This window comes from Saccostrea cucullata, unplaced genomic scaffold (assembly GCF_032062105.1).
Source record: "Saccostrea cucullata isolate Sc308-1 unplaced genomic scaffold, CSIRO_AGI_Scuc_v1 ctg1925, whole genome shotgun sequence".
Lineage (NCBI taxonomy): Eukaryota > Metazoa > Mollusca > Bivalvia > Ostreida > Ostreidae > Saccostrea > Saccostrea cuccullata.
Window position 1 is genome coordinate 101,790 of NW_026919712.1, and position 19,065 is coordinate 120,854.

The 19,065-nt window shown below is 33.6% G+C and overlaps 1 protein-coding gene across 2 annotated transcripts; it reads left to right on the forward strand.

Moving 5' to 3' along the window:
* The first annotated feature begins 540 nt into the window (after positions 1–540).
* Positions 541–16,880, forward strand: LOC134236375 (epithelial splicing regulatory protein 1-like). Of its 2 annotated transcripts, none has more exons than XM_062718540.1 (13): positions 541–876; positions 1,508–1,651; positions 3,518–3,743; positions 8,205–8,294; positions 8,987–9,041; positions 9,420–9,530; positions 9,625–9,800; positions 9,932–10,026; positions 11,319–11,531; positions 11,654–11,908; positions 12,023–12,254; positions 12,350–12,672; positions 13,607–16,880. In XM_062718540.1, the coding sequence occupies exons 1-13, from the start codon at positions 751–753 to the stop codon at positions 13,763–13,765; spliced, it is 2,205 nt and encodes a 734-aa protein (XP_062574524.1). In that variant the 5' UTR covers positions 541–750; the 3' UTR covers positions 13,766–16,880. The 2 variants fall into 2 exon arrangements, with proteins under 2 accessions (XP_062574524.1, XP_062574531.1); XM_062718547.1 differs by having other exon boundaries at positions 12,350–12,539; positions 13,607–13,746.
* The last annotated feature ends 2,185 nt before the right edge of the window (positions 16,881–19,065 follow it).

Sequence of the window (19,065 nt, forward strand, 5' to 3'; positions counted from 1 at the left end):
ACTTTGGTAAGTTGACGGGAATTCTATTAAATTTAATGTATGATACTTATGCGTTTTGAAAATTAAGGGGTTAAAGTTTTAAGAGTCACTTCAATGATCACGTTTCCCTTTATGAAATAATTTTGAATTAATTTTTCTTAAAATAGTTGAGGAACCATCATTTTAATTATTTCTGAGACCTGTTCTTGCAAACATTGTATTTGAGAACTGTGCCCACCGACGGGTTTTGATATTTAAGACAATATAAGATACCGTGTTACTGTACAAGGTTTTGTGTTGTTTTATGCAATTGTTGTTAGATTAGCGTTCATGATAAGTTGTCATCTACTTTAAACAATGCACATTGCCCATCAGAGCAGTAATGACAGCGGGAACCTTTGTCAGTTTTGTTGACAATTCAACGCGGAGATTTAAAGCATTCAATCACAGGTCTTAAGTCGTCAAAATTTCGATCTAGACTATTGATTAGGGGGTCTCTTTTGTCATGTACGAATTTTCAGAAGGTAACAGCTTGTTTTAAGGTAATTTTATATTTTTCAGAAACAGTGTGCAATATATAAGAGAATTTGCGCACGCAGACAAGGCGGTATTTTCGTTCGAGTGCCACGTAAATAAGAGAAGACAGGACCAATAAGATTGCCCTAGGATAAAAAGTCCCGCGACGACGCACATGGGTGATCGCCGTGACAAAACATTTCATTTGCATTAAAGAGTTCATAACGCAGGTATTCTGGACACAGGTAGCACGATATGGCTACCTCTCATTTAGTAGTGACTTTCTGTGCCACTGCTGGCAAGAATGGGGAAGATTTAGGTGTGGACGAGGAACAAATTGTGCTCTTCGTGTATCTATTATTCGACGTACTGAACTGCAAGGTGAGAGGAAACTTTTATCTAAACTTCTACACGTAACCCACTTCAAAACACACACACATAAATACACATATGGCCATCCGGTTTTCATTCACCTGTGTTGAACACGCGGTTTTGTGTACACTTTACTTTTAAAACTTAGAAACTTTTTTTTCCTTCACTTGAGATAAGTTATTTAGGTATGACATTTCTGTACTATTAATCATTCGATACATTACACTCGATCTAAGTGAATAGACATACCAGAAGTATGTAAACACAAGACGGTAGACCCCTTCTTAACTAAAAATAATCACGTTTACTCTGGCCTATTTTTACCTGTCGATAGGTGTGTAGTGTTTATTTCACTTTGTACATTTCATGACATTTTGACTAAAACTCCCCAAAACTTAATTCTGCATTAATCACTCGCCATATGGTGTCTTTAAATGTGTCAATGTACGTTAATGTTTTCACAGCAGGTTGAAATTGGGAAGTGTTCACACGATTATTAATGTACCATATACAAGCAAAACCGGCTTTATTGACAAAGCACAACAAATGACTCATCTTGACAACATTTTTAAAAGACATTTCCTCTTACTTTTATTTTATATTTTCTTAGATTAACCATTCTATTTATGATTTCATATAGGTAGTTGCAGTACAGCAACATTATGTCAAGCCTCAACCCTCTGAGACCACAGAAACAGTGCTTACAGAAGAATGTAAGACAGAGACTGGTCTGAATGAGGAAGCTGTCAAACATTCTCAGCCTCTAGAACACATCCTGGATGAGGTGAGATTGTTTACATTTTTACATCCCCCTCCCTATGAAGTTTACATCCCGGTGTATATTTCTTATCAAGCCCTCATAAGCTATCTATTTGACAACCATCGAAAAACCTCTTACTGATATTTATTCCATACTTAATGCCCTTTTATGTTAATATTTACCACCCAGTTCTAGATACACGCGTACGAATATCCACGCGACTTTATGAGTGTATATTTCATTTTTGTTTACTCCCCCAATTCAGAAGTGAACATTGTTGTATGCCTGTACAATCTTAAGCAAACAACATCAGCTGTTGATTGACAAACATCCAACGGAGCTAAATAATAATGCAACAATGGGTTCACCATTCATATATACGTATAAATATCTGCATTTAAATTCCTTGCGAACGTTCAATTTGCCTTCAGATTTAGACTCAGGGAGTAAAACCACTGCAAGTGAAACTGTGTCAGTCCGTCTCTGAATGACATTTTCTCGCCTGACTTGCATGATAAATGATTGTGTTAACGTCAGGAGAAAATATTTTTTGGATAATTAGATACATTGCGAGGACAAATATGACATATACCGTATATCTAATTTTCCAAAAACTTGAGGGACACTAATGATTTGTGAATAATTTATTGCTGCTTTAATTATCAAATGTCTCCACAAAAAAAACTAATAATCAAATTAATTTGCTGTAATTTATTTTGGTGAATATTTAATAAATGACCACTTGCTCTGGCGCATTTGGAGTGCCCTTTTTCCATATTCTTTCCAATCGCAACCTGTCGTCAACTTTTTTCCAATCGATGACGTACATTTTAGCCCATACATTCGAACATCGTGTTGGTAACATCTTGTCCAACAATTCTTACCGAGAGGAGAGGTACTGCTGATGAAAAGCGGCGGCAGCTGGTCAGATGGAATATTTATATCGTTGGGAAATAATTTCTATATATGGCGTATTCAGCAAAGTTATGGATGAATTTTGCCTTTTCACTTTGATAACGATTGTAACATACTGCCGGCTACACGTGTCTCTGGGTTGAATGATGAGGAAGACACAAATAGCGAAAATGTACAATTATATGATACAGATATAAATTGTCCAATTTTGTGAATTACTTATAAATGTCATGCGAGTAATAGAGACTTGGGACCTAAACAGCTGACTTTTGCTTGTTTCAGGGGGGAAATTCGGTCAGGGATATTTTTTTCTTTACCCATGACATCTTAAATTCTAAATGAGGGGATAAATAGCCAAGGGGTTGCTGTCCCTTTTTAGAATTATATAAGAGAATACACCTGTTAAGATTAAGCAGGTACTCATAAAATATCTAAGGGCACCTGACTACTTTCAACGTTATCGTAATTCTCTTAGTGTCATGAGAAAAATGAAACCTGTCCTAAAATGTAACAGGCAGACGACAAGTTGTACTGCTACAGACAACAGAAAAAACGTCTGCAAAAAACTCCATGTTGTAAAAAAACTCCACAAAAGTTTACACCAAATTCAGCTGCAGATTAGTGTAAAGAAATAAATCAAAATAATAAGGCTCTGAAAGAAGGAAAGAAGGTCAATCTGTGTGTTGATTGATGGTCAAGATCTTTTTTTTTTTTTAAATTATCCATAGACATTAAATAACAGTCTGGTTTGGTAATGTCATCATATAGCCCTATCCATAAATATGTTAATGTAACAAATATTTTACGAACTATCCAACTCAAAGAATGCATGTATATAAACATCCCATGGTTTTTTTCTGACATGCAAGAGCACCATTTCCCCAAATAAAGTAAAACGAAACTCTGTATTGATACATTTGTGTCATAGTTGATCCATTGCAATATACTTAATGCAAGTTTATTTTTCATTCACAGTTCGACAGATTTTTGTCTTCCAAGGGAGTTCACCCTGAACACGGAGGGAAATCTTTCTGTGTGTTAACAGACGGACAGTTACATCTGCGCCAGTGTCTTCATCCAGAAACCACAAACAAAAACATTTCACTGCCCTCCTATTTTTATAAGTTTTACGACTTGCGGAAAGAATTCAAGAAGTTCTACAAAACAGATAATATACCCAATATCAAATCTATGCTGGACTGTATCCTTTTTTATGCAAAATTTATACAATGAAGAAATCTTGCGATTGGAATTTGTGAGTATTATCATGTGCATAACAAATTATCTGACTTATTTATAACAAATTTAAAAATAACACTGTTCGAACTTACGGGTAACTCTTCAATTATTTTGAGCCTCCATATTTCATTTAAAATATTTCATATCGCGTTTCATCTCTACATATTTATTCAAAAATATGTTACGGTTGTGCCTTTTGAATTTCTCCCAGTAGAGCGTAATTATTAAACACCCAGAATGGCATAGTTATTCTAACCTGACGTTTTAATTAGACCTCTTAAGAAAGAGCGGAAAAAAAGTTTGATAATGCTTGTTCCGAGTAATTCACACTCATTTTCAAAAGTCGTGAAATACTCTAATACTTTTTAAGCTATTGTCAAAAGTTTTCTCGTCAACATTTCTGTTTTAAAAAAATTGGTCGCGGTATATCGATAAGTATATCAGAATTCCTCTTAGCTGAGTAAACCAAAAGTTGGCGTTATACATAACTAAAAGAATTAAATATATTCATGAAGGCACCAAACAAAGAAGCAAAATTAATGAGAAAAACAAACACACGGAATTAGGAGAAACAGGATTAATCGCGAAAAGAATGGAAAGTGTAATTTAAAGTCCCCAAAATGAAAGTACAATCCGTTGATGTTTAGTCAGGTTGGATTAGGCTGAGCACGGGTAGATCGGGGGACTGCTATCCTTTGAAATAGAAATAGGTTTACAGATTATACGTCCAACCAGTGTTTATTTAGCCGATTACCCCAAAACCTGTCGTAATCGTTCGTGGAATGGCTACTACTGTACCGATTACTGTTGAAACCTACATGTACGTACTGTGTGTCGATCTTTGCCCGAATACACACATTTGTTTTATGGAGTTTTTGTTGACCATCGATCATAACTAATATTGCATTCTCCACGAATGATCTTTTGTTTACCAGATAGGAGTTTTAGTCATATCTTTTGGGGGAGGGGGTGTTAAAGTTAATTTTATGATAGGAATAGATAGGTTGCAGCTGATCAAGCAGAAGTTTTGCAAAATTGATCCATGCTTTAGTCTTTCTCATATCACAAGAAACCTGAAAAACATTGATAAACAAAACATTTAGTAACCATAGCCGTTTATGCGCATTTATGCTCATTTTCTTTAGACATAAGCCACTACAATTACTTTCGGAAATCCTCGTCATAGCGATGTTGTTGATTTCTTTGTTTGCTGGCAAGGCCAATGTTGGGTAAAATTCGCCCTCATCCTTGTTTGTCATAGCTGTGATGTCTAGTGATAACTCGGTATTGTTTGCATCACTCCGGGTAGTGTACCCGACCCCTTCCTGATTTAAGATTTCCTTATCAGTATCTGAATGCAGTGAAACAACCTCTTCTGTGAATGGATTATTCACACAGCTATTTTTAATTTAGTTTATGAGCTTTCCTATGAGCCCCCCTGTAAGCGTTCTTTTTAGATTTTCTCCTATACCAGAGTGTTTTAGATTCTTCTTAAGGTTACATATAAAAACAGTCATGTTAATAAAAAATGGAGGCGATTTTGTACAAGTGTCCGATTTGTTTTTGTTTCTCCTTTGTTTGCAAGGAAAGGCAAATTGTGTGTGGTTTGTGGCCATATAACAAGTTATGTGTCATAAAGGAACTGGAGATGGGGCTTTTATATTCTCGTAGCCATACATTTGGACAGGGTTTGGCTCGACGATATCTGTCACATCTGAAGATTCAGGTTGACCATCGCCAGAAATATACCATCTTGTCCCAAGGATAAAAGCTAAAATTCTTTATCAAAACACACACACCCCTGGCTCCATCCTTTATGTTAACCATCACTGACTTCCTAGATCTCTCTGATTATTTGCCCGAGGTTGCTATGCAGCAACATTTTATATGGTCGCACAACTCGGATTGGAGTAATATAAACTTCGAAAATAAGATTATTTACATGCGAAAGACAGTAAAGAGATTTATGCAAGTTGATGAACAATTTATGCTAATTAATGTAAAAATAATCACAGCTTTATGTCAATTTCTTCGTGCATTAACCTTGGAGGAAATGAAGAGAAACAAAAGTGTTCAGCTTTCAATTTTTAATGCAGCTCAGATATGAAGCAATATTAAAATTTAAGTGCATTATAGAGAGAGATATGACGATTTCCTGTACTAAGACAGAGATTTAAGATTTCTTAGTAGATGTTCATCTATTTTTTCGTGGGACGAAGATCTCTTTGCCCCAGGATATACGTTGGTGACAGCGCTATGCTTGATTGTATTCAAGCTATCTTGGTAGAAAAAGTCACGGTTTGTGAATTTACATTGCCTAAGGCTTTCTTAAACATTTAGAAGCTTATACATACTAAAAATTTATTTTTATAAATGTAAATAAAAATACCGATTTCCCTTTTTATTTTCATTTGATAAACAGTCTTTGGATGCGGAAAATGGAGGAAATCTTAATTTTTATATGCGATAACATGCGACTAGGATTTTTGTGAAAAGGTGTCTTCTGATTTTCTTCTTTTTTGAAATAATAAATACGATCACGTGATTTTAATCATGTTTATAGTTTATGTATATGTAGTTGCTCACACTAGGTATTTTAGCATTCACTCTTTTTTGTTTCTTTTGCTGATCGCATAGCGGTTGTTTGATATTACGTTCAGACTTGCTCAAAAAAACTTTCTCATTTTCTTTTTGACGACAATTTACCATTCTAACCCCTTTGTCTTGCTTGACCCAGGCGAAGTTTGATGTCACTTGGTTCTTTGTTTTTTTTGACATTGGTGGATGAGTCTCTACTATTGTTGTAGAAGGTATCCTAGTTTCAATTTCTGCGAGTCCTTATCTCTTTTCATTAAGCGTAAATCTTCCAAGTTCCACACAATGACTGTTATCAGAAAGGCCATCTTCTATTGTCATAAAGACCCCCAAACTAACACAAAAACTGAAAGTTTTGGTTCCAGATCACAAATAATGCAATCTATCAGATCAAAGAAAAGCTAATCTCAAAAATATTTTTCTAATTTAATGACTTTGGTTAAAAAGTTAAAAAGAATATATTGTGGTACACTATATTCAAATTTGTGGTCGAGAAATTTTTAAGGGGAATGTGCAAGATACGTAAGACTGGAATTTTAAAGACAAGGGTATCGATATCGACAAAAGCACAATAGCTGATATTGAGGATTGATTTTCTGTAGATCGAGGATCTCCAAGTTTTGGGAGAGGGCTTTGTTAAAACTCGAGTAAAACCGTTTCTTAGCCGTGAAACGTGAAGTCGTCGAAGACTTTAGGCTTATCGTATAAGACAAATGCTCGAGAATCTTAAAATCTTTATCGAAGTCCCTTTCTTCTGCAATTTATTTTGTTAAAAGTGATCATGTGTCATTGCTCTTACGATTAAAGTCTTGGCGGTGATCCGTCAGATTGCACCGTAACTTACATAAAGATACTTCGTTCTAAACATAACTCATTTACATAGGTATTAAACAACTTGAAAAATCGATCTTGTACATGATACATGAATTTGAGGGGGGAAAACATGTTTTACACTACTTAAAGAAGACAACAAAAACATTCAACAACTTGTATTCTTCCAGGAGCAATTTTTTTTGTATGTTGTGAAAATATCTGTACAAGGGAATAGATCTTGATATTTTGTTTTTACAGCTTACAACTAAATCCTTAGTAAATGCCCTTTAGGAGAAACTTAACTTATTCCGTACACACTGATAAAACAAAACATTCCCTTGTCAGAACGGTTTATTCGGTGATTACTCAAGTTTTTCGCCCCAGGGATACACAAAAAACACCTTCCATCCATCCATTCCGAACCGAATAAATCACTTTATCCTCGGTCATACTAGCTGTTCCTTGTTTTCAAAAGTCATACATGCATTTGTTTTATTTTAACGTTGACATCAAAACAATCTTCAAAAATAATCTCTAGTTGACTATAATACTACAAAAGAAAATCGCCACGGCGATTACGAAAAAGGATATTCATGGCTCCATTTTATTTTTCTGTCGTCCCCTTTTTCGCAAATGAATGTTTCTTTAAAAAAAGGTGGTTTCTTTTATTGTTTACACACTGCAGTGCGTTTATGTCTTCTAAAACACCCATGTCTTTTAAAGATGTAACTTGACATAACTATTTAATGGATGTGTAAATATAGTTTTGATAATCATCGTTCGCGTTTATTTTTTTGATCTATTTGATATCAGCACACACATTTTTTTTTCGTGGGGAAGTTTTTTAAATATCTTAACCACTACAATAAATTGGAAGTTAATAATTACATTTTAATTTGTTTGAAGTATTACACCCATACTGTGAAAAAAATTCATATAATAAAATATAAAAGATCTTTCAATTACTAACGGAAATGTGAATGGGTTAGTATTTTTCCTTGACTCAATCCATTAGATTTAGGATTACAAGAGGACAACTCTGTGGAATATGGAATTCGACAATGTCAAGAAATGGCGAACGTTCTACACAGATTAATCAACGATGGTAAATATAACATTCTTTACCCCCCCCCCCTTTGTCTCCCGATTTTAGAATGCCAGTTGTTACGTATAGGACAAATAGCAGATTTTCTTCTTCTTCTTGTGTAGTAACAATTTCAAGGTCTAAAAAGAGGACTATAGTTTTTTTTACGTTTGAGTTCACACTCGCATTTTTAAATGTCTTTGAAGTCGACATCTATGTTTGCAGCTTTGTCACTTTGCTAATTGATATATCCAAATGTCACAGACATATCACACAAAAATAATCGTGTGTTGCAGTTGTGAAATTTATTTAGTTACAAAACAAAATTCATCAGCATTTTTAAACAAAAGACATAAAAACAATGCGTTTTGCAAATTTCACGCATATCAATTCCATATATCTGTTAAATTCTATCTGTTATACTTTTCAGAAAATGTAAAAATCGTTATCTTGGACAAAATTGATCTCTTTAGCAAGATACTGAGATCATAGATATTTGTCTATAGCTTATAACAAGTTCTGATTTTTAGTCTGATTAATTCCATTGGAGACTTTATTAAAACAAAACAGCAAGATACTGTCAACACGTTAGATAACTATACAAGATAAAATAGCGGTTCTCAGTCCGTAGATGTATTGTACATTTCCTGATCTTCATCTACCACATGCGAAGCTACACAATGTGTTTCTATGTGCTCTTCTTTTAATTGTAGGGCACGTGTTTGGGGAACCAGAAATAATAAACGAACGTTTAGAACCCGGTATATGGTAAGCGCTGTAATCACGATATTTTGCGACATCTGTCCCTTTTACGGTAGTCGTGACTGCTACTTTGGCAACATGTTGAGCGCAAGCGCAGAAAATCAATATTTAGTCATTTTGTTAAATAAATAAAAATAAGATCATTGGATTATCACTTACATTTGCGCAGCTGGCAGCATTCAATAATAGTTAAATTAAACCTTCTTATTAATTAATTTTAGTAATTAGAAAAACTGATGCCTAATTCAACATGTTCACAAACCCAGTTATTTACGCACATTTTTACATTTATAAAAACATACTTCTCTGTAAAAAAAATGTGAAGAAATTCAACCAAAACATATTTTTATTCATTCGAATGATTATTTAATAATACCATTGCAGCAGTAAATCGGACATCGTGGATGACAACCATGTTGTTCGAGCTCGCGGTCTTCCATGGCAGTCTTCCGACCAAGATATTGCACGATTCTTCAAAGGATTAAACATTGCAAAGTACGTCCTTATATCATCTATTAGATAAATAATATTCCTTGATGAAATAATAATTAAGTACTTAAGTTAACAACTGTCCTATTTCCTCCAACAGAGGTGGCGTAGCGCTTTGCTTAAGTCCACAGGGTAGGAGAAATGGGGAAGCATTAGTGAGATTAGAAAATGAAGAAAATAGAGATCTAGCACTGAAAAGACATAAACATCATATTGGACAGAGATACATAGAAGTATATAAAGCCACAGGAAAAGATTTTGTTAACGTTGCTGGTGGTAAGTTTTATCAAGTTAGGGTTCATTCTAAGAATTATATTGAAAGAATTGGCTTATTCAAAGGACTTATTTGAATACAGAATTGTTATATATAATTCAGATCTCAAAAATGATTGACAACTTGTTTTCAGGTAGTAATTCAGAAGCGCAAGCATTTCTTTCAAGAGGGGGACAGGTCATTATACGCATGCGTGGATTGCCATTTACAGCCACTGCGCAACAAGTGGTATGTATCGAAACCATCTATTTGCAGGAACTACATTATATATACAGGCTTTTATTATTTAGGATTTAAGCATACACAGAGTCCTTCATTTACTCTGCAAAACTTTGCATATTTATAACTACTTAGTATGAACTCAGATTACCTATGCATGATGTATGTACAAAATTTGCTTAACATGATACATTTTTCAGCATGCGGTTTTAGCAAAATTGCTAAAACATTTTCTGAGCTGAATACAGGTAAGTTGAAGGACCCCAATAAGTAATATTCATAAAAGGGAATGCGTGTGGACGCTAAGGGAGGTTACGGTTATAGGGGAGATAATTCATGTTTTGTCGCCATATTGGATATGGAAATTTTGGTGCCAGTGATGATCCAGTTGTATTGCAAGTTTTCCGACGGTGCGGGGCAGTTAAGGGTTGGTTGCAGGCTACAACTATAATTACTCAGATATCTTCACCTTAGGAGTGAAGCGGGGTATTCGTAGTAACATACGATTTACAAATGAAATTAATTCTTGGTAAATAGGTCATATATTCATTCATTCTATCAGATCGGAGGTGTTTCTTCAACTATTTGAGGCGGAATACAAAAAAAAAATGGTGAAAATAATCAATTTGCAAGCTGTATAAGCAATTTAAAAGTTTTTTACCTGACAACGTTTATAAATTCATTTTTAGAAAGAGATGGTTCTTTATATTTGGCATTTTCTAGTTCATTTTTAGCTTATAAAGTCTTTTTTTCTAAAGGAGGTATAGTTATCTCACAGTAGTGGAAGGGCGCAGTGCATGTTCACAAGAAAAGAAGGGGGTCATTTATGTCTTTGTGTAGGACCAATCTCTTTCTAACAACCCAAAAAGTCACTTCAAACTAAGTTGCTTTGAAACACCTCTGTTGAAACTGAAGACGTTCTGATATTGGTATCTGCAGGACTTTGGAGGGCTCTCATCTCCGTATTGTTGTGTTGGTATATATCATATGGGGTTTTTCATTAATCACTAATAAACAAGTTGTGCTTAACAAATTAGTAGTAACAAATACCACTGGGAAGGAAAATAATGTACTACAGGCTTCCAGGTATAATTATATTTGATATTTGCCAAAAAAAAACAATCATAACACATAAAGCTGTTCCATCATTGAAATGTTTTCGGTCAATCTTTGCCATCGACTTCGTCAGAAGGAAGGATGGCACAGCCTGCAGATACTAATTTACACTAGCTTATGATATTGGTGCATGATGAAAGCATTGTCAAAGTTGTCGTTGCTATTATCTGTCTTTGCGCTTACAGCTAGAGTTCTTTGCCCGAGAGCCATCCGTTTCGGTGTTGGATGGAGAAGAAGGGATTCTCTTTGTCCACTATCCTGATGGAAGATCCACTGGTGATGCTTTTGTTCTTCTTGCCTCAGAAGAAGATGCAGTTTCAGCACTGAAGAAACACAGGGAGATCATGGGAACACGCTACATTGAACTCTTTAAAAGCACTACTGCTGAAGTTCAACAGGTATTGATCAGTATTGAAGAACAGACTGGTTTAATGGTTGTTGATTCAAAACAAGGAGTTTTAAAACGTTTTGATGGAATTTTTTTTCGAATATTTGACCTAAGGTTTATTTCTGAAAACAGGTTCTCAACAGAAGCATGGACCCAAGGAACCCAGAACCCCAGGAAACCCCTCTTCCAGCAATAATCACCCAACTTACTCCCCAAAGCCAGCTTCCTTACATTCCTCAAAGCCTCATTACAAGCGGTACTCGTCGCGACTGCATCCGGTTACGCAACATTCCAGGTGGCGCTCAGGTTACAGATATTTTGAACTTCCTGGGCGAATTCTCTCAGTTTATAATCTTCCAGGGTGTTCACATGGTTTATACAGCACAGGTACAATTAAACTTCATTGCTCTCAGGCTTGATTTTTCTGAAAATACAAAGTAAAACATGTTACCAATACCTAAATCAATCTTTGAAAATAATGCAAAATTTGTGTTTCTCTAGGGAGAGCCTTCAGGTGAAGCATTTATACAGATGGATTCAGAGGAGTCAGCACAGCTGACAACAATTAATAGAAATAAGAGACACATGGTGTTTGCCCAAAAGAAAAGAATTATTGACGTCATACAGTGCTCTGGGGAGGATATGAATCTCGTATTGACTAATGGTATTCCCACAACGTCTATACCTTCACCACCACAAATACCTTTTATACAGAGACCCATTCTTTCACAAGGTAACAACTTCTATTTAATTATAAATTAACTGATTTTATATTTTTCCACTAAGGATTTCTATCAGACAATGATGGTGTACTCCACTTTATTTCAGGATTGACTTCCTTTCCCTCCCCAACTACGCCCACACTCATTCCAACGTCTTTGCCATCACTGCAGCCGGCATCATTGCCCATTGCCCACTTGCCACAGCATCTCCAGACGGCCGCCTTCCCGCCAACCATGATGTCTGCCCCCCTTGCAGCAGCTCCAAGACCTGCCTACTTTCCCCAGATTGTTTACTGGTACCCTAGCCCTCCTATTTCTCCACAAACCTATGTCACACATACAGGGCCTCCCACGCTTGTCGTATTGAGAGGCCTTCCCATCAATGCACAAGTTCAAGACATTTTGAACTTCTTTCAAGGTTTTCCAGAGGTATGTTTAGGTCCATATTCCAAATTTAGAAATCATTTGAAGTACTTGTCATTCAAGATCTTGAAAATTATAAATCACAAACATTGTGATTTGTTACCTGAAAACAAAATAGAGAAATGATTTTGAACAATGCTAAAGGAAAACCTAGTCTATTTAAAACAGGGAAATGTGTGTGGATATGCGAATAGGATGGAGCCCTGTATGTTTGAAGAGTGTGCATTTGAATTCTAGCTTATGTATTGCTTCTAGAGTGTATCCATAGTTACCTATAGTTTCTGCTAACCGATAATCAGTACTCTTGAAATATTTCACTAACACTTTTTTTCGAAATATGGAAAAATAAATTGCTGTTATTAGTGCACAAGCATATGAAAGCTCATTGCAATTGTAAAAAAGATCGATGAAAAGAGCTTAAAATTAAATTACAATTACGTTGAGCTTAATAGTAGTTGAAGCTATACTGCACAGCACCTCAGAAATTATGATTAAGAGACCATGTATTTGTGAATTTGACTTTTATATGTTTCATGTACACCTGTACATGGTGGAAGTTTTCTACTAATGTGTGAACAATTTGTTCTAAAATAACCTGAGTTGAATCATACTATAATTACACAGCCTTATACTCACAATATCATATGATCCTTTCTATATCCTTCTGTTGTAGCACTTTATATCATACATGTATTTATTGTAACCTTCTTAAACTTTAAAATTGGCATGTTCAAACTGGAAAAGTTAATTTAATTTTTAATTCAAGTATATTTAGTGAAGATATTGTAATTAAAAGTGGCATGGAAATATGAATGATTATATATCATTATCAAATTTATATCTTACGTCATCACTTTTCAACTTCTGTATGAACAGTAAATCTGTTAGTGGAAATCCTTGACGAACGGCTTGAATAAAAGGTTATTATATTTTTGTCTAGGTAACCCCAGAAAACATTCAGATTCAGATTTTACCAGATGGAAGACTTACAGGGGACGCCTTGATTTCCTTCATGACACGGTCGGAAGCAGAGCGTGCAATAGCTCAGAGAAGCAAACATACAATTGGACAGTGTGTTATAGAGCTGTTTCTAGCCTAAATTGACATGGGTAAAGTACGCAGTGTGAAAAAATTAGTATGAAAAGAAAGAAAATCACACAATGTGTTCAGACATTCCAGGGTCCAAATAGATATGTTTATTTTAGTAATTTTATGATGTTTATTGTATTATAATTGTAAAGATATATAAATCTGCTAATCTCTTTTTTTTTTCTTGAAAAGATCTTGCATATTTTAACTTAAAATAGATCTGAACACACATGGCAAATCTAGCAATATTTTATATATATTACTTCCAGTCAAATTCTTGCCTGTCTCACTTCTATTTCCGACTATTTTGCCATGTTTGTATTTTAAGAGTTGTTAGTAGAACAGATTACTGCAAAAAAATATGTTGCTACATGTAATTATTCTTGTTATTAGTGCTGCGATAAATTTATATTTTGTTTAATTTCTTGAAAAGTAAAAAGAAATATTTCAAGTAACTATATATTATTGATATGCATATATAAGTGCCTACATTTGAGTATTGAGTCAAGTATTGTTATACCGTTTTACAATTTACGAAATGATTGTGAATACGCGTCATGTTTATTTTGTTTTTGTTTTTATTGTTGTTTATGTTTATATCAAAACATATCACTCCATGACAGCCTTTGATATTTTGTATTTTTTATCCATGCTTGAAAATAAGACCCTTTTTAAAGAGAATTATCTTGAAGCAAGGGATTTTAATGATAATTTGTCATAAGTCAAAACTTTACAAAAAAGAAATTCTATATTCCAAAATCAACGTATAACTGTTATAGTTATCTATTTTATGCAAAAAAAAAAATTCTATGCAATATCAAGAAATCAAACATAAATTTGAATGTTCTAGTCATATTTTGTTGTTTAGAATTTATTACATGTAATATACTAACTGATAGTAGTAATTATATACTGAGTTTATAGCAAGCGCATGATAATTTGATTTTTTGAGGTTGTGATTATTAATTAACGTGTTGTATATAAGCCATGACAGCTATTTTTAGCCATAGGGATTATGCACTTTTGCTTTGAGAAAATTATGAATACAAATGTACATGTATAGATATTACAATTGTGCAATATCTAAAATAAGAATCGCTTTAATTTTTTAAAAAGCTGTTTTAGATGATCTTGATATCCTTTTCTTACACCAGAAATTTGAATCTTAAATAACTAGAAAAGTTTTTGAGAAACAGTTTTTGATTTTTGTCTTTTATTTTTTTTTTCTTTGGTTCTTCTTGAAGAAAGATTTTTTTGAATTCAGATAAATTATAAATAATTCTATAGATATACATTATTTTAATGTTACCTTGTCTAGATTTACTGATATTTGTTAACATGATCATTCCTACGCATAATTGTTGTACATTTTTGTAAAAAAAAAAAATAATAATAACTGCTGATGTATATGACTCTTCCCACGATGTTTTGTAGAATGTTGTAGATAAGATTGTAGCAATGTTAGATTTAGAACTTTATATATATACATTATAACATCAAAACTATAATTTTCCATAAAAAATGGCAATAAACAACTTAGAATCGCAGTGGTGGTGGTGCTGTATTGTTTTGGTGTTGGTGGTGGCTTTTTTGCTTGAATTTATTCTCCATTATTACGTGGAATTGCGCAATACACTCAGTTATTTTATGCCATAGCACTTGTGTGATTTCAAGAAGAAGGGAACAAGCACTAATATCGTAAGAGCATTTTATGGTGGCAGTGTATTTATACATATCATTTTTTAGAGTTATTTGCTCTTGATATTTTTGTTCGGGATGGGCGTTTATTTTTTAATTGGGGATTGCACAAGCGAGTGCAAGTACTCACACAATTTTACCAGGAATACCTTTGCCAGAGGTTTCATATCATTTTAACACAGACGTATTTTAGACACGTGTTTAATTGTGCAATAAGGATTATGGACAATGTTTTTTAAAATGGTTGAGGCATTAAAATTAGTTGGGTTTTAAGTTTTGGAGGTGTTTTGGTGCACATTTGCTTTCTGTGATATATTTATTTTTAAGTTTTTAACACCTTTTTAAAGATTTTTATGAAATATATATTTATTAAAAACTTATTTAAAAAATATATGAAAATATGTCCATGTCTTTATTGACAATTAAACCGGAAATGGTATAAAATGTGTGGGTATTGTGCGCAACTTCCCTTTTTGTGATGTGGATATGGTACGGTTGCTCGTGGAGCCGGTGAAGGTGAACTTAGTTTCTCTTTGTGCTAAAACCCCCCAGGAAAACTAAACGGAATGAATTTACTCTTGTGGAGTCTTTGGTGCGTCACGGTTAAAAGAAGGTGGTACTTCAGGCTTTTACTAAAGGTGGCCAGTCCTTATACACGAGTGCTGCAAACCTTAAAATATTTAACACGTTATTAGCTTTGGAAGGCAAGATGTCATGCAGTTGCAAAGTGCCATACCGTTTTTAATATAATCAGAAATACTCATATCAGTTTCCAAATACTTCTTAAAAAACAGCATATCAAACACACTTGTTAATTTGTCTCAACAAATTGTCATCTTGCTGCTGGTTTTATACCTGTGCAATACAAACCTCTAGCTGACCTCGATCTAATCAGAGTCAAAACGGAGCATGCGGTGACTAGTCAATGGAATAATGTTGCATGATTTTACTATTTATTATTCCTACATATCACTTTGTCGTTTGTTTTATTCACCCATTTTTTTTTTTCATATTTAGATTGTAGAAAATGTCTTTTTAATTATACATATCTTTATTTTTAACGCGCCAAGCTTACATTATCAGGTGACTAGAAAAAAAATAACTAGTCGGTATTGCTTATTCATCACTGCTCAATGTGATGATGCAAAATTCACTGAGCAATGGCCACAACACTTTATTTGTGTTTTGTAAGCTTGGAAAGTGGTATGTGTTCAGAAATATATATATATATATTTACATATTCTATGGGCAAGTGAAATATTCTTGTCCCAAATGTTAATGTATTACGTTGCATTTACAGTTTTTATTATTTTATGAAATGTCGCATTATTAAGAATAAAATATAGTTAAGTTGATCAATGCATTCTAATGGTTGCAATTGGGTGTAGATCTTGAAAAATAGATAACAAAGTATAATAATTACATCATCTTAATTTTCTAAGTCCTTGAAGCATATAGGATTTAAAATACATTTGATTGTAGACTTTTGGCTGTTGAAAAGTTGTTCAAAGAGAGTGCGTTGTCATCTCTTTTGCTGCTTTGCTTTTTCATCAAGAAAACCCAGAAATGTAAGAACATATTTTAAAGATCAGTCTACATTAATCGTGTTCTGAGTTTGTTTCGCAGACACTTACCGTCATTGTTTTCAGACAAAGGTTATATTTTAAATACTATCGGACTATCTTCTATCATTTGCTATCTAAGGTGCAGAAGTTCTGCGTCTTGATAGCATTTGGCTATTGTTGGACTTCTTGTGTTACTTCTGGCTAATTGTTCTGCACAATGAATTGATTGGATCTTATCATTGTTTTAGCGCACCAACACCTCGCTGTGATGATCAGCATGGACTTGTTTTACTTTGCTGATATCCCATTGACAAATTATACTATTTCGAGCCGCTTCATTTTGAATAGATTTTTTACAGGCGTATTGTTTAAAGGTAGACTTGTAAGATATTTATTTCAAACATTTCGAAGATGGATCAACAATTATCTCTTGCAATGAAGTTGGAGGGTATATGTTATGGGTTTGTTAGGGTGAGTGATTGAACGTTTGAGCAAGTAATACCTTATATCGGGATTGATATGCTTTTTTGAAGGGGATATTCCGCTTTATGGCGGCCTTCTTGTGGTGTATGTGAGATACACATGTTTTTGGACATAAGTTCTCTACCAGTAAAACAATATACTATGTTTAGCTACATGTAGACGCCCAAGGAAAGATTTCGGAAGACTACTGAAGATCACAGTATTCAATTTGTTAGATAACGACTTCTCGTGTATCCCCTTTACAACTGATACAATAACTGCAACGCAGGGAAATTTGTAGAAGCATAGACCAATAATACATGTTTCCTTCGTGAAACAGAAAGATTGAAAAGGAATTACGAAATACACATTAAACAAAATAAAATAAAAGATTAATTTCTGATCTTAAACACAATTGTCATATAAACGATTTAAAAAGATGCCTTCATTTGAAAAACTGATTTCTACACAACATATAGGGAAAAACAATTCTTTAAAAAGACAATTTCAGATTTATTTGGCGTTTGTTATATTTTGTAAGAAATCAAGAATCAATTTATCTAATTTCAAACCTTTATTTTTCTCTTCTACACAAATATCTTAAGTTTCTTGTTTTTAACTAACCATTCTATATATACCTTATTATTTCTGCTCTGCCATTAGTTCATATTACCCCTCATGATATAATGCATATAAAATAATAGGACTCTTTAGTTTGATAAATTAAATATTAGATCACACAAGTTATTAAGCAAGAGATTAAAAAAAGATGTTCAACATCTTTTAGTACAATTTATTATTAAGTTTCAATCGTCCTTGCTGTTTAAACCGTGGAACGAAGGAACATAACTCATTATTTATTTATGAAAGAAAACCTTTTTTATCCTCATTTATGAAGTTTTCAGACAAAGAAAAGATTATCAGATATAGATTGTTAAACGTATGATTTTCCGAAGTCTTGTCCCGAGACCTTATTGTTGAACCAATTGGGTATTAAATGCAACTTTGAAAACGGATTGCCTAGATATCCAGAAAAAATAAAATTATAATTTTGTAAATTTAACAAATTAATCACCCTCTCTACACCAGTGCAAGTGTTTGGCCATGGAGAAAATATATTCTATAAGGCTTCTTTAATTAATTTTCACAATATGGTACGTGGCATTTACCTCCAGGAAAAATAATCAAATATAACACAGTATTATTGAATAGAAATCACTGTCGTTTACTTCCAAAGAGACAGTACATGTAAGTAACATTTTCATTTAATTTACCATGGCCTTTTAAAACGTTAAGAATACTTGAATTGATTACATATTGTGTAATATACTGTGAATTTATTTATTTTTTTAGAAATAAGATCTAAGGGCAGATTACTCTAACTGCAAAAAATACCATAGAACCAGAATTCTTTAGTCTGTGCAGTGTAGAGAGGGTTCTAAAGAAATTTTAATGTAAATCTCATTTTACCTCTAGAAAGTTATGCCTCATATTACATTGTAATATTCTCAAATAAACATAAAAAATATGATGAAACAAGAAGCAACGTATATAAGTAATAACTAATGTTACAATAAAAGAGCGA

Coding starts and splice junctions, on each gene's coding strand:
- LOC134236375 (XM_062718540.1), top strand. CDS start 751: ATGGCTACCTCTCATTTAGTAGTGACTTTCTGTGCCACTGCTGGCAAG. Junction 9,801..9,931: donor TTTTGTTAACGTTGCTGGTG/GTAAGTTTTATC, acceptor ACTTGTTTTCAG/GTAGTAATTCAGAAGCGCAA. Junction 12,673..13,606: donor TCTTTCAAGGTTTTCCAGAG/GTATGTTTAGGT, acceptor ATTTTTGTCTAG/GTAACCCCAGAAAACATTCA.